Genomic DNA, 12,746 nt, shown 5'->3' with positions numbered 1-12,746 from the left:
CTGAGCATTGCGCAGTACCCCTCATAGCTAACAAGTAGCCAAACATTGTTGAGAAAAGCTTCCATGACACTACTCTGGAATATAACTCTTACTTCCAGGGCTTGCATTTCCCCTCATTTTCCCATCCAGCTGCTCCCAGCCCCAACTTTTGGTCCTGGCTGGTGTGAGACCAGCAGAGCTCTGCATTTGTCAGCTTTTCTGCAAGGGTTCTCTGTTTCCTGTCCCCCATTAGATTGCTCTCCCCAAAAGGATGGTTTTTACCTGGTAGAGTTCAAGTAGAAGACACTTCCTTTAAGTTCAATGATGGTCAGAGCCTGAAATTGAAACATGCATTTTACAAACGCAAATTATTGGGGGTGGGGGGATAAGGGAAACATTTGACTGTCAAGGTCACCCAGTTTCTGGGTGCTTTCGTTTTGCAAACTGGTTCAGTTATCTGTTTGCATCATGTTTCTTTGTTTTTGTTTTTAAACTTGGGTGGATTTTCAGCAGAAAGTAAATCTGGATTAAATTCGGGTGGGTTAGACATTTTGATGCTGATGCCACAGCTCAGGCTAGAGTGATGTTACAATAAACTTACACGAGCATCAGAACCAGTTCCAGAATCATCCATTTGAAAATACCTTGTAACACTTTTCTCCCCAAGGAACTGGCTCCTCCCCATTACATTTTTGTCATTGTTACTTTCTGCAAAAGGGAAAGAGAAGATAACAGGAGCTAGGTGTACAAACCAGTGTTTGTTGGCAGATGGGAAGTGTCTGAGCATTTAACCCAGTGTTTCTCAAACTTGGGTCTCCAGCTGTTGTTGGACTCCATCATCCCTGATCAGTGGTCCTGCTAGGTAGGGATGATGATGATGTTGCGGTCCAACAAAAGCTGAAAACCCAAGTTTGAGAAACACCGATTTAACCATTTACCCACCCACTGGGAGACTCTCACCAGCCCCTTCCCAGCAGACTTCTTTCCAGACTTGTAGGCCAGTTGGGGAAATAACCTTTAAAACATCTACACTGCGGAAACTAGCGATAATACGCCCAGGAACCTCATCAAAATGCTGGAGAGGATGCACCTCAACAGGCACATATTTCCATATGTGGTGGGAGTGCCCCCAAATCCAACTATTCTGGACAACAACCATAAGGAGAAATAGGTAAAATAACCCAACAAACATTAGAATTTACCCCAGAATTGGCCTTGCTAAACATCTCCCAGGACAATAATGCCCACCTACACCACAAAGAACTCATAACCCACTTACTCTCAGCAACCAGAAGCACCATAACCAGACACTGGAAAGACCTGCCAGGAGTAAGCATGGGCCAATGGTACCAAATAGTATGGGAAACAGCCCTACTAGAAAAATTAACTAATAAGTTGAAACTGACATGGGGACAAATAGAAGAAGACGGCTTCACCCCGGTATGGTTCCCCTTCATCACATACACAGCCCAACAAGACAACGACAAAAATCCACCAACAGCATATGAATCAATATGGTTAACCTGACTCAAAACACTCACCCACCCCACTCACATACAAAACAAAGACCACCACAGCCAACAGCAAAGGAACAACTATATCCTAGGCCAACCCCAAAATCTCTCACCATCAAAGGAAAACAAGTGAACAACAGAGAACCTACACAAGCTACACTGACAAAAACCCCACACACTTATCAAGCAAAATAGAAACATTGTCACCCCACCCCACCCGCCCCCTATCTTCTTTCCTTCCCCTCTCCTCACCAATGTCTCAACAAATGAAACTGATTTGTAAAAATGCCAAGAGAGACATTGCACATATCTTTGTATACCAGGAAAACCCTTAATAAAAATAAAAAATACAGAAGAATAAAAAAATAAAAACATATTGGGGAGGGAATTGCAGCTGGAAAAAAGTCCCTGTGACTCACATTCATGCCATATCTGTAGATACTGATCCATTTGATCCAGGACAGCCAGCTCAACATGGAATTGAGGTTTACAAGAAACCCACCAAAGACCTGTAGGGTATAGAATGCCCAAACAAACAAGCAATTAATTAATTAATTAAAGACCACAGAAAGAACTAAACAAGTCCCATGGGGTTCATTAAGCAGTCACTGGCACTTTGAGTCATCCTCAAGGTTTGGAAGCATTAGGTTCCGCTTTTGGTTAACCATCAATTGTGGTGACATTAGGAGTACCAAATGGATTAATTTTCAACAAGCCAACTTCAAACCATGGTTTCTGAATTGGCTTGACTAACCATGCCTAACAATAACCACAGTTCCAAGACCGCATGGTATGCTGCAATTAGTGGAAGCTAAGGCTTCCAAACTCCTCCTTAGCCGTGTGGAAAGAGGGAGTGGGGAGCATAAAAGCTCTTTAGGGGGCTGGGCTCATTCACTTCTCGCTTAACCATAGTTTGATGTGACATTTGGATCTAGCCATTCTATAGTTTGGCCAGAAGTCACAGAAGCGGGCAAAGCAATGAGGAATAAAGACTTGGTGCTTTTGGGGTTACTGTTTGTATCCGATTTCAGCATCTTAGTTTTGTCTTTTGCTGTAACGTCTAACTATATCCTAGAAATTTCATACGCAGAGCTTAAACTCCAGCAGAAACTGTTTTCTAAGTAGCCATGCACATTATTCAAAAGGAGTGCCCCATCCATATGAATGTTTTGAAGAACTGAAAAACAGAACAGCTCACCATCATGAAGACGAATGGAACGGCAATCAAAAGGTTGGCAACGGCAAATGCATTGACACTGGCGCTCACTAAGAAAGCCATGCTCACTGCTGCAAGGTTAGTTAGGCTAAGAGTCAAAACGTGCAAGAAGAAGGATTCTGCATCATATTTGAGACCTGGAGGTGGGCAGAAAGAGAAAAAGTTGTATGGCACCCTTCAAACTCAGAAACCTCTGGGACTCCAGCTCCCATCATTCCTGGTCACTTTGGCTAGGGTTGATGGGAGTTGGGAATCCAAGAGCATTGCGTGGCCCACAAGTTCCCCATCACTGTCCTAGCTCATTTAGTGCTTCTATCCCTGCATCCATTCGGGTTTTCCTAAGTGGGCTTTGGTTGGTTGTTTCCCTTCATAAATTTCCTGCTTGAGGAAATGGACTCGTGTCTTACTTTGGGCGAATATGTGTGTGTTACTGACTGCAGGGCTGACACTCCTAAGAGAACAAAAACACATCGCTGATTATGGGCTATTCAAGGTTGTGAGGGGGTGGGGAACAGATCAGAGGTATATTTGTGTACAAAGATTCCTGCTGAAGAGAGATTGTCAAGCTTTGTTCATGTTCGGCAAAGAACAAAAGGCTCACAAAGGAAGAAAGAGAACAGTAGCTGGCTGGATTCATGCAACCCATCATTCTCTGCAAGAATCCCAGCAACCAGCAGATCATGGTCCATTCCTAGATGACCTGTTGGAAATTGGTCTAACAGTGAAACATGGCCTACTCTCTGCTCACACTGTCCTTGATGTGTTTGCTGACCTTTTAAATTGTGTGTGTGTGTTTAAAAATCCTTAATTTGTGTCAATCTGGAAGAAATGTCACACTCCCCACACCTTATGTCACCACCAGTTGATGGTTCAGATCAAATAACATAACGTAACACTTTACTCACCCATCATGAAATAGGAAATGGAAGAGAACAGCAGGACAGGCAGGATTCGATTGGGAACAAGATCAGCAAACACTTTGGCTAGAAAGAATGCAGATGTCCTATAGTAACCCCTGGCACTCTCATGGCTAGAAAAAAAGGAGGAGGAGGAAACTCAGGGTTGTATCCGGTTGTGTCTCCATACTGACAGAAAGCTCTTTGGTCTAGTCAATGTTGAAAGCAGGGACAGGCTATTATAGCCAATTCTCCCTTCCCTCTCCAGCCCATGGGGCTGCATCAAAAATCTGCAGGGAACCCTCTAGGACAGCATGGGAGGAGAAATGCAGGGAGTGAGGGCTGCAAGAGGTAAAAAAAAAAGGATAATTTTTCAACACCATCCACTTTCCTGGAACCCTTCAGTGAATCAAAGAGCCTTCGAACAGCAGAGGGACACAAAGATACAACAACTCTACATTAAGAATGTATTTAAAAAGCTGTGCCACCCACATGGGATTCAACAGGTGAACAAGGTGGATCAGAGACGGTTTTAGGGTAGTGCGCCATGCTGCAGGGGGTGCCAAAACAATGCTGAAGAATGGAATGGGAGAGGTGCTGAAATTTGAGAGCCCCAAGTCCACCACTGGGTGGATTTCCATTCCCACCTATAAAGAACAGTGTCATAATGGAACCAAAGTCCCCCCCCCCCCCAGCAAGAGAGTGGAAGACAGATATTCAGGATCAAAATACTCTCGGGGGAAGTGTTTGGACTGATGGCCTTTCCAGTTCTACAATCCTATCTCGAGGTGCAAGGCTGGGGCATGGAAGAAACGAAGAGGGGGAGTTGTTGCTTTTAAAGCTGATGATTTCAACCTCACTCCCACTTCTAATCCTGCAAGCAAAATCTGGAGAGGAAAACCTGCATTGGCTAGCTCAAGACGACCTGCTCCTTGATGCTATAATTATACCACTACACATCTAATTAAATTTGAGACTCTGCAGGCAGAGTTTTCTGGAAAGGCCATGGCACCGGGCATGTCTATTATAGAATGGATTTCCTCAGAAGCAGGACTGTTGCTCACATGAAGAGCTTTCTGTCGCAGATGAAGAGCTCCACAGCTGACAAGTTCCCAAAGATCTGAGTGAGCACCAGGAAAAAGAAAGCTCCTAGCCTGCAGCAAAAAAAAGAACAGATGTGCAAAAGGGGAATTGCATGTAACTCTGTGCATGCTGCAATTATGCAGGAGTGCAGACTGCTGTATTTAGTGCAGAATTCCACCGCCAGACACCCAGCCACTTACACACTTGGCTTTCATTTTAAAAGGGCAGGTTTCTAAGCCAGTATGAAAGCAACAGCTTGAAAATGCATGAGAAATGCCTACTGATATTGGAAATTCAGACAGGCAGTTGAGTAAGATGTCCAGTGGTTAGAAGGGTCCCTTTCCACATGTCAAGTTAAAACTGCAACTGTGCAAATTAGCAGTAACAGCATTATTCTTCATTAAGAAAAATTATGCCAGTTTGCAACCCTTATCAAATTATACAAATTAGGTGGAATTCAGTTTCTTTTGGCACAGAATTGACATTGCTTGGATTCAGAATTTCATGTTTTCAGCAGGGTACAGATCCCTTGAATATACAGGGCAGAATCATTTCAATTCCCGCCCCCCTCATTTACTGCACTCACATGATGTATGGATTTTATATCAATTAGGGCAGGCATCCCCAAACTTCGGCCCTCCAGATGTTTTGGACTACAATTCCCATCTTCCCCGACCACTTGTCCTGTTAGCTAGGGATCATGGGAGTTGTAGGCCAAAACATCTGGAGGGCCGCAGTTTGGGGGTGCCTGAATTAGGGGGTGGACAAATCTGTCCATTTTGGATTCTATCTCTTTTTTCCAGTCTTGCAATCCTGCACATTTCGACATCAGTTGTGATTCCTCCCCACCCCTCACTCAAATGCTCATAAGAATTTGTCAGCATTTTAATTCACATTCTTCCAACATTTTTGCATGCATTTTCTCTATTAATATACATCCTGCATGTTATTTTCACTAACATATGCATTTTTATGTACAACTGTCCCCCAATATACACACATTTATGTGCACATCATTTGGTTGGAGATCTGCTTTGCAGATATGAATGCCAAAGGATGGCTGTGTTTTGGTTTGCAAATCGTTCCGAGAAGTGCAAATTATGCAGTTGTACATCAAAATGCGAACTGACCCTGATTTTGCCCCCATCTCTAATCCTGATAAGATATTCTATTCTCACAGGATTACATCCAGAGGAAACTGCCAGGAGTCAGTCAGGAACTATAAATAGCTTCTGGATTCATCCAAGCTACGATTGCTGAGGAGGCCCATCAGGATGCTCAAAAACATGTTAAGCTTCCTACTGGACATGCTAGAACGTGGGAGAAAGAAAGATGGTTGAAATGCTGTGCTCTAGGGCCACCTGAGTAGGAACAAGCACCTTACCTGTTCTGTAGGGCTTCTGGCAGAGTATCTGGGATTTGGTAGTAAATGAGCCCCACCAACAAGGAGAAGACCATGCCCAAAAGGATCTGGCCAATGGAGGTCTGAGGATTCCTCAGCAGATGCTTCACATTACGACAACTCACAACATAGAACTAGAGAACAGCGCAGCATTAATAGCTTGACATGAGGTATCTTCTCTCCCTACTACTTGACCATTTCCCCCTCCACCTGCCCAGCAAAGTGGCGTCCCATGTTTGGGACAATTATCTGGACAAACCAAACCAAACCAAACCAAACCAAACCGAAACATTTAACATTTTAAGTCAAAAGCAGTATAGATCCACTGAAATGGACGGACATTATTGTTATGGGTCTGCTCCGAGGAGGACTTTGTTGGGTACAATCCCGCGATTGCGCTGCACATGCAGCCTCGTTGCTCGGGGCAGGCGTGTCGCCATCTACAACGGGCTTAATGATGTATCACATTCCTCATTCAAAGCAGCAGACATCGCTCTTAGCAGTAGAACGCAACTCAGAAGCACTGCTGCTGCCCATATGGCATACGTACGGCCACAGAGTTTGTTACAAGCAGCAGAAGGCAAAATTATAGCAGCTGGTGATGCTGACGTGAGGTCTAAATACAATATTGGACACAGAGCTCCAGCTAATGAGAGTTGGGGGTGTTTTGGTCAATGATTTAGGAAAGGGAGGATAGCCCTTCCTTGGTAGTGGTATGGAGATTACTGTACAGAATCACGGAGTGGGAAGGGCCATGCAGTCCAACTCCCTGCAATGCAGGAATCTCAACTGAGAAATGGCCATCTTAAGAAGAAGAAGAAAGATTTTTAATCTCCCCACATTTGGTTAAATAGGTAGAGAAAACAAAACTGATCTATGCAGATTGTAGCCCAGTTTTATTACAGGTTTATTTGAATGGATCAAGGCAAATAATGTGCTTATTTGTGGATCCGTCACCCTTTCTTTGTTCCTGTCCCTGTTCCCAGCCCTTCCCCCCTTCACCTGTTGAGCGAATGAGGTGGCATAAGTGGCTTTTGATGTGGCAGCATCACAGCCTTGGTTCTTGAATGACTGTAGGCTTCTCAGATCCTCTTGCAGCTGCTCATAGTAGGAGGACTGGCGGTAATAATTGGAAAGCGAGTTCTTGTCAAGAGAACAGTTGCTGGAGAAAAGGCCATCTTTCTTGTTGCCTGCTTCAAACAAAAGGTAGATTTTTTTAAAACAGGCAAACAGTTTATTTATCTAAGATACAAGCGGTATGATCCGATTCCTACCAGCCCAAGGCATTTTGTTGCCTGAGGCGAAGGACAAATTGGCAGCTCCACATTCCACATGCAAAAAGGGGACTGGACTGGCAGTGGAATCTTCCTTCAACAACAGTGATGGGGCACCTGTGTGTACCAGGCCCTGGGGGTGGGGTGCAGACCAGGCTACAACGTTCTGCCTTTCAATACCTTGCCACCGCTTGCACACCAGTCCACTTGGCACCTAGTCAGCTATGGTGCCAGCATGCATCCCATGAGCTGAGCACTTTAAGTGCATGTGTAATGCCTGCTGGAGGGCATGGCCAGGTGGGATGACCACCCCCTCTGGCCTGCTCGCTTAGTAAGGGACATTTCTGGCAGACTGCTTCCTCCCCACCCAGCCCCCGGTTACCTGCTGTTTGAGGTGGCCATCTCACTTTGTCTAATGGTGGCACTTTCCCTGATCAATCCCAGCTAAAAACGAATGTGATTTCTATTACTTATCTTGGCATCAGGTTGCAAGCTACTCTTAAGTCAGCATTGGCTGGCGAAAGGCCTGAGTCAGGCCCACTGCTGCATCAGCCTGAAACGGACGTAGGGATTGGGCCAAATTTATTTCTGACCCACCACTTTTCACGGGTGCCACTGTGGGTAGCTAGACTACAGGTGTGGCAGAAAATCCACTGCTCTTCAGAACCTCAGCGGCGGCAGTGGCAAATTACAACTGCTTCTGTCCAAAACTTTTTGTTTTTTACAACACATGACTGCAGCCAGACTCAGGGCAATTTGACCAGGGTGCCCTAAAAATAGCATTGTATAGGGCTAGTCTAATCTTCATTATACACTGGGAAGGAGTATTCAGTGATCTTCAAAATTACCCATCATTTCATTTTACATAGCTCTCATTATGGCTCTTTTTCATGCGTCTGGAGAGTTCCAGCTTGCGGGAGACCAGCAAAGGTTGATCTCAGTGCTATTATGGTGTTGGTGGAAAATTAAATTTCCTGAATGGCCATATGCCATCTCCTACTTCAAGCCGGATGCAGAGACATTAGTTTCACTGTGGGCTGCATTGCTTCAGTCTCCATTTATCAAAGGTTGAGCATAAAAGGCACAGGACAGCGTACACAGAAAGGATGGTAAGGTAAAGGTAAAGGGACCCCTGACCATTAGGTCCAGTCGTGAACGACTCTGGGGTTGTGGCGCTCATCTCGCGTTATTGGCCGAGGGAGCTGGCATACAGCTTCCGGGTCATGTGGCCAGCATGACTAAGCTGCTTCTGGCGAACCAGAGCATCGCACGGAAACACCAATTACCTTCCCGCTAGAGCGGTACCTATTTATCTACTTGCACTTTGACGTGCTTTCGAACTGCCAGGTTGGCAGGAGCAGGGACCGAGCAACGGAACTGCCGACCTTCTGATTGGCAAGCCCTAGGCTCTGTAGTTTAGACCACAGCGCCACCCGCTGATGATAATTTGGCACTGTTAATCATTTGTTGGGTGGCTGGTTCCTGGGCTCAGCGATGGACATTTTTTGTACTTGTCCCTGATAATATGTTAATGGTAGGGTAATTATAATCCTCAACATTTCCCCAAAGGGTACTCAAATAGTTTCATATACATTATCTCATTGTTACACCACTCCTGTAAGGCAGGTCAGTATTAATATATCCATATTGCAGATGGAGGCCTGAGGCCAAGAGCATGTGGCTAGTCTGCAGCCAACAAGTGACGTTCAAAATGAGGGGAGATTTGATTTGAATCAGATTCACAGCTTACTCTTTCAGTCCCTCTCCTGCCATTGTTCTCAGGCTTACCTCCAAGCAAAGGTAGAGCAGCAGAGGTACTTGTGAGAATTTAAATGTTGCCATATCTAATGGATGGTCTCTGCCCTTGGGAAGGCAGGCCCTGCTGTCTGAAAGTGAGGCTTCCATAACCACAACTATAACCCGACTCAGTTTCTTACCTTCCAAGTCCCGGACTGCAGAATCCGGGACCGGCAGCCGTGTGACACCGGAAGTTGCATCGACGTAACTTCCGGTGTCGCTTTGCCCTTCTATGGGCACCAAAAATGGCCGTCGGCGGCTTCGAAAGTCGCTTGTATGCATGTCAGGAAGTGTGTCGACGCAGCTTCCGGTGTCACTCCGCCCATCTATGGGCACCAAAAATGGCCACCGCCGACACCGGAAGTCGCGTCTATGCACTTCCGGACATGCGTAGATGCGACTTTTGAAGCCGGTGGCGGCCATTTTTGGTGCCCATAGAAGGGCAAATCGAAAAGAAAAAAAATGGCCGCCGGCAGGAGAAAATAACGGAGAAAAACGGGAGACGAAGTGATACGGGGGACCACCGGGGAAAGGTAAGTAAAAATGGGGGTTTCCCGGGGAAAACGGGGTACTTGGCAGCTATGCTCAGTTTCTCAAACTAAATCAATTACTGGAGGGGGGAAAACACTCACCGAAGTCTTGTTGAGGCTGGGACTGTATCACCTCCCCACTGATTACATCCATAAAGAAGTCCAAGGGATTGTTAAACTGCTCACACTGATAGCCTGAAATTGAAATTCATGTGAGAGGGAGAAACACAAAGACAGGCCTAACATTAGCTTCAGTTCAGGGCATCTCCTGCTCATGATGATTTACTGGACACTCCGAGAAGAAATCAGAGTATTTTTACATGCTGGTTTAAAATGTTCCATCCTGCCTTTCTAAAGGTCCTCCAGAAGTCATAGGTGCTTTTTGTTTTTTTTCTGGGAAAGACTATTTTCTTCCTTACCAATGCTATTGAAATAAGTTGTGGCTTCATCTGCTGCTCCTGCAAATATTATTTCTCCCTTGCTCATCAAGGTCAGATGGTCAAACAGCCTGAAGATGGAGTAGCGTGGCTGATGAATTGAGAAGATCACTGTTCTCCCTTTCCTGGAAAGTCTGCAAAGCAGATAATGTTTAGGTGTTGAAGTGAAAGAGGTCCTTAGCACATGGCCGCCACCAGAAAGCGCTCAGCCATTGCCGAGTTCTAGTCCTGGCAGTGTGTTCCGAGGACGATGTGCGACTGCTGCTATGCAGATAGATATTCTTTTTGGTGATGTGTTAAACACCAATAAATAATGTACATTCATAAAAGAAAAAAACTGTATGCAGATGTTGCTTCACCTGCAGCAGATTTCTCTGCCATAGAGGCAAGCTGCTTCTTAAACTGGACGGTGGCTTGTCTCTTTAGCAATGGGGACTACTGCAGTAGAAACATCGTGTTAAGCTCTGGCTGTAGGAAAAGAGAAACTCCTTTGCTTCATTAGCATTTGTGGGGGGAGTGTGTGTGTGTGTGTGAGAGAGAACTCTGAAGACTTATTTGGGTTAAGGCATTTTTATTTTTAGCCGAGACAGAAGAAAACTCACTGGTGCAACAGTTGCATGATGGCGCTAGCTGTGTTGGCATCCAGCCCTGTGGTTGGCTCATCCAGGAAGATCAGGGAAGGCGAAGTGATCAGTTCCATGCCAATGCTGCACCGTTTCTTCTCCCCCCCTGAAACGCCACGCAGGAATTCAGTCCCAATCTGACGCCACGGAAAGAAGCAGGGAGCACGGGAAGAGAAAAGGATACAGAGGCTAAAAAAAAAAATCCACTGAATTTACCTTCCACCAAAGACAAACCGTTAACACAGCCATTCTACCATTTCCTGTTTCATTCACATTCACCATTCTAAAGCAGATGCTGAGAAGCTTGGTTCTGTATGGAAATCAGGGACAAGACAAGCGGATGGGCTTCTTCTATCTTGCCTTCCTATGTAAAGGGTCCTCATACAAGCACAGTCCTCATGGAAGAGCAGAGGAGGAAGTCCACCTGTGTCAGGGGGAATAGGTAGAGTCTACTCTTCACAAGGCAAGTGTGGAGCAGGGGCTTATGGGGCTGAATACCCTCCAAAGAGAGAGAGTCCCACACAAAGAAATCTAGCAAGTTAGTGAGAAGAATAGGCTGGGACCCTTCTCTCCAACATGCCAGTCTTCCATATACAAGACAGTGTTTTATCATGCAAACTCCCACCCGCAGCCTGGAGCCCCTAAACAGGCTTTCTTGAATGTTTGTAAGAACTAGGCCTTCTCTAAGCTGTATAAATCCAGATGTCCTGTAATCCCTGAACATGGACCATGATGGCTGTGGCTGATGGAAACTGAACTCCAACCAGATCTGGAGGGCCACAAGTGGCTCTGTGGCTTACCTTGGTGTCCGCACAGTCCTGTAGGCCCAGCTCCTGGATCACAGCATCAACCTTGATCTTCTTCTCTGTGTTGCTGTTCCTGTTCTGAGGCAGCCGCAGGTTGGCAGAGAAATGGAGGTTCTCCCGGATGCTGAGGGTTCCTGTCAGAATGTCCTCCTGCAGGCCAGGGAAATTCAGATGCCTTAGGAAGTGAAAGGATCCCCACAGGGGAAGGAGGACGCACTTGATGGGTATCAGGCAGGATTACACATCCAATGCCCTTGTTTGCATGGTGGATCTCTTCAGTGTAACAGAACCAAGGCACCAAATTCCCAGCGTTCTAACATGCTTACAACCACTGGCCAATAGATTCAAGCAGAGCCTCTTCGTTTGAGCTGGTTGACAGGAGGGAGCCAAGATTGTGAACCATACTGTGCAATAAGTTAGGATATACCTCAGAGCAGGGTTCACATTACTATACACTGAAATGCAACACAGTATATGCAAATTGATTAATACCGTGTTTCTCATATTTTAAAGCATCCCTACAAAATAAGGCATGGCAGGATTTTCCTGAGGTGGAAAAATATAAGGCATACCTCGAAAATAAGCCGTACCGGGTGGTGGGAGCAGGTCTGTGGCAAAGAAGGGTTGCTGCTGCCGCGTTAACCCCCGGGACCTGGCTGCAGCCTTTGCTTGCCGCGCGCGCAGCCCCAGGACCCGGCTGCAGCCTTTGCTTGCCGCGCGCGCAGCCCCAGGACCCGGCTGCAGCCTTTGCCTGCCGCGCGCGAAGACCCGGTGGGAGCAGGTCTGTGGTCTGTACAGATACCAGTACTTAATTAAAAAATAAGACATCCCTTGAAAATAAGCCATGGTGTGTTTTTTTCAGGAAAAAAATAAATATAAGACGTGTCTTATAATATGAGAAACACGGTATTTAATTCAGTTACAATAACCAATTGCAAAATAAAATAACCAATGTTGTCTGCTTCCCCTGCCCCCTCTTTTCTTTTGATGCTGCTGTGCAAGAGATTCAATTTCCATTAATCCATGGTTTAGCATTATGCTTGACCCCTAAAGTGTGACTGATGTTAAGCATTGTTGGTTTAAACAAGCCAGCTTCATAACCCTGAAGTTGACTTATTTCAGACAAACCGTAGTTAACACTAAGCTTTGTTTATTGGGTTATGATGACACAACCAGCTGTGCCTATGCA

At 45.7% G+C, this 12,746-nt stretch overlaps 1 protein-coding gene across 5 annotated transcripts in view; it reads right to left on the bottom strand.

Annotated features, from left to right (window-relative positions):
• Positions 1 to 12,746, bottom strand: part of LOC118096106 (broad substrate specificity ATP-binding cassette transporter ABCG2) — a 36,495-nt gene that overhangs the window by 451 nt on the left and 23,298 nt on the right. For 4 of the 5 annotated variants that reach the window (XM_060274938.1, XM_035137396.2, XM_035137397.2 and 1 more), the window contains 11 exons: positions 11,552 to 11,707; positions 10,731 to 10,888; positions 10,111 to 10,262; positions 9,794 to 9,886; positions 7,093 to 7,283; positions 6,073 to 6,224; positions 4,670 to 4,759; positions 3,615 to 3,739; positions 2,692 to 2,846; positions 1,913 to 2,002; positions 262 to 314 (listed from right to left, as the gene is read on the bottom strand). In XM_060274938.1, coding sequence (XP_060130921.1) covers positions 262 to 314; positions 1,913 to 2,002; positions 2,692 to 2,846; positions 3,615 to 3,739; positions 4,670 to 4,759; positions 6,073 to 6,224; positions 7,093 to 7,283; positions 9,794 to 9,886; positions 10,111 to 10,262; positions 10,731 to 10,888; positions 11,552 to 11,707 — 1,415 coding nt within the window. The remainder of the gene's footprint in view (positions 1 to 261; positions 315 to 1,912; positions 2,003 to 2,691; positions 2,847 to 3,614; positions 3,740 to 4,669; positions 4,760 to 6,072; positions 6,225 to 7,092; positions 7,284 to 9,793; positions 9,887 to 10,110; positions 10,263 to 10,730; positions 10,889 to 11,551; positions 11,708 to 12,746) is intronic. The other variant, XM_035137398.2, reaches the window with a different exon arrangement.

The sequence above is a fragment of the Zootoca vivipara genome, chromosome 5 (assembly GCF_963506605.1).
Source record: "Zootoca vivipara chromosome 5, rZooViv1.1, whole genome shotgun sequence".
NCBI classification, from domain to species: Eukaryota; Metazoa; Chordata; class Lepidosauria; order Squamata; family Lacertidae; genus Zootoca; species Zootoca vivipara.
Note: the sequence above shows the minus strand (reverse complement) of the source record. Positions and strands in the feature narration are given on the sequence as shown.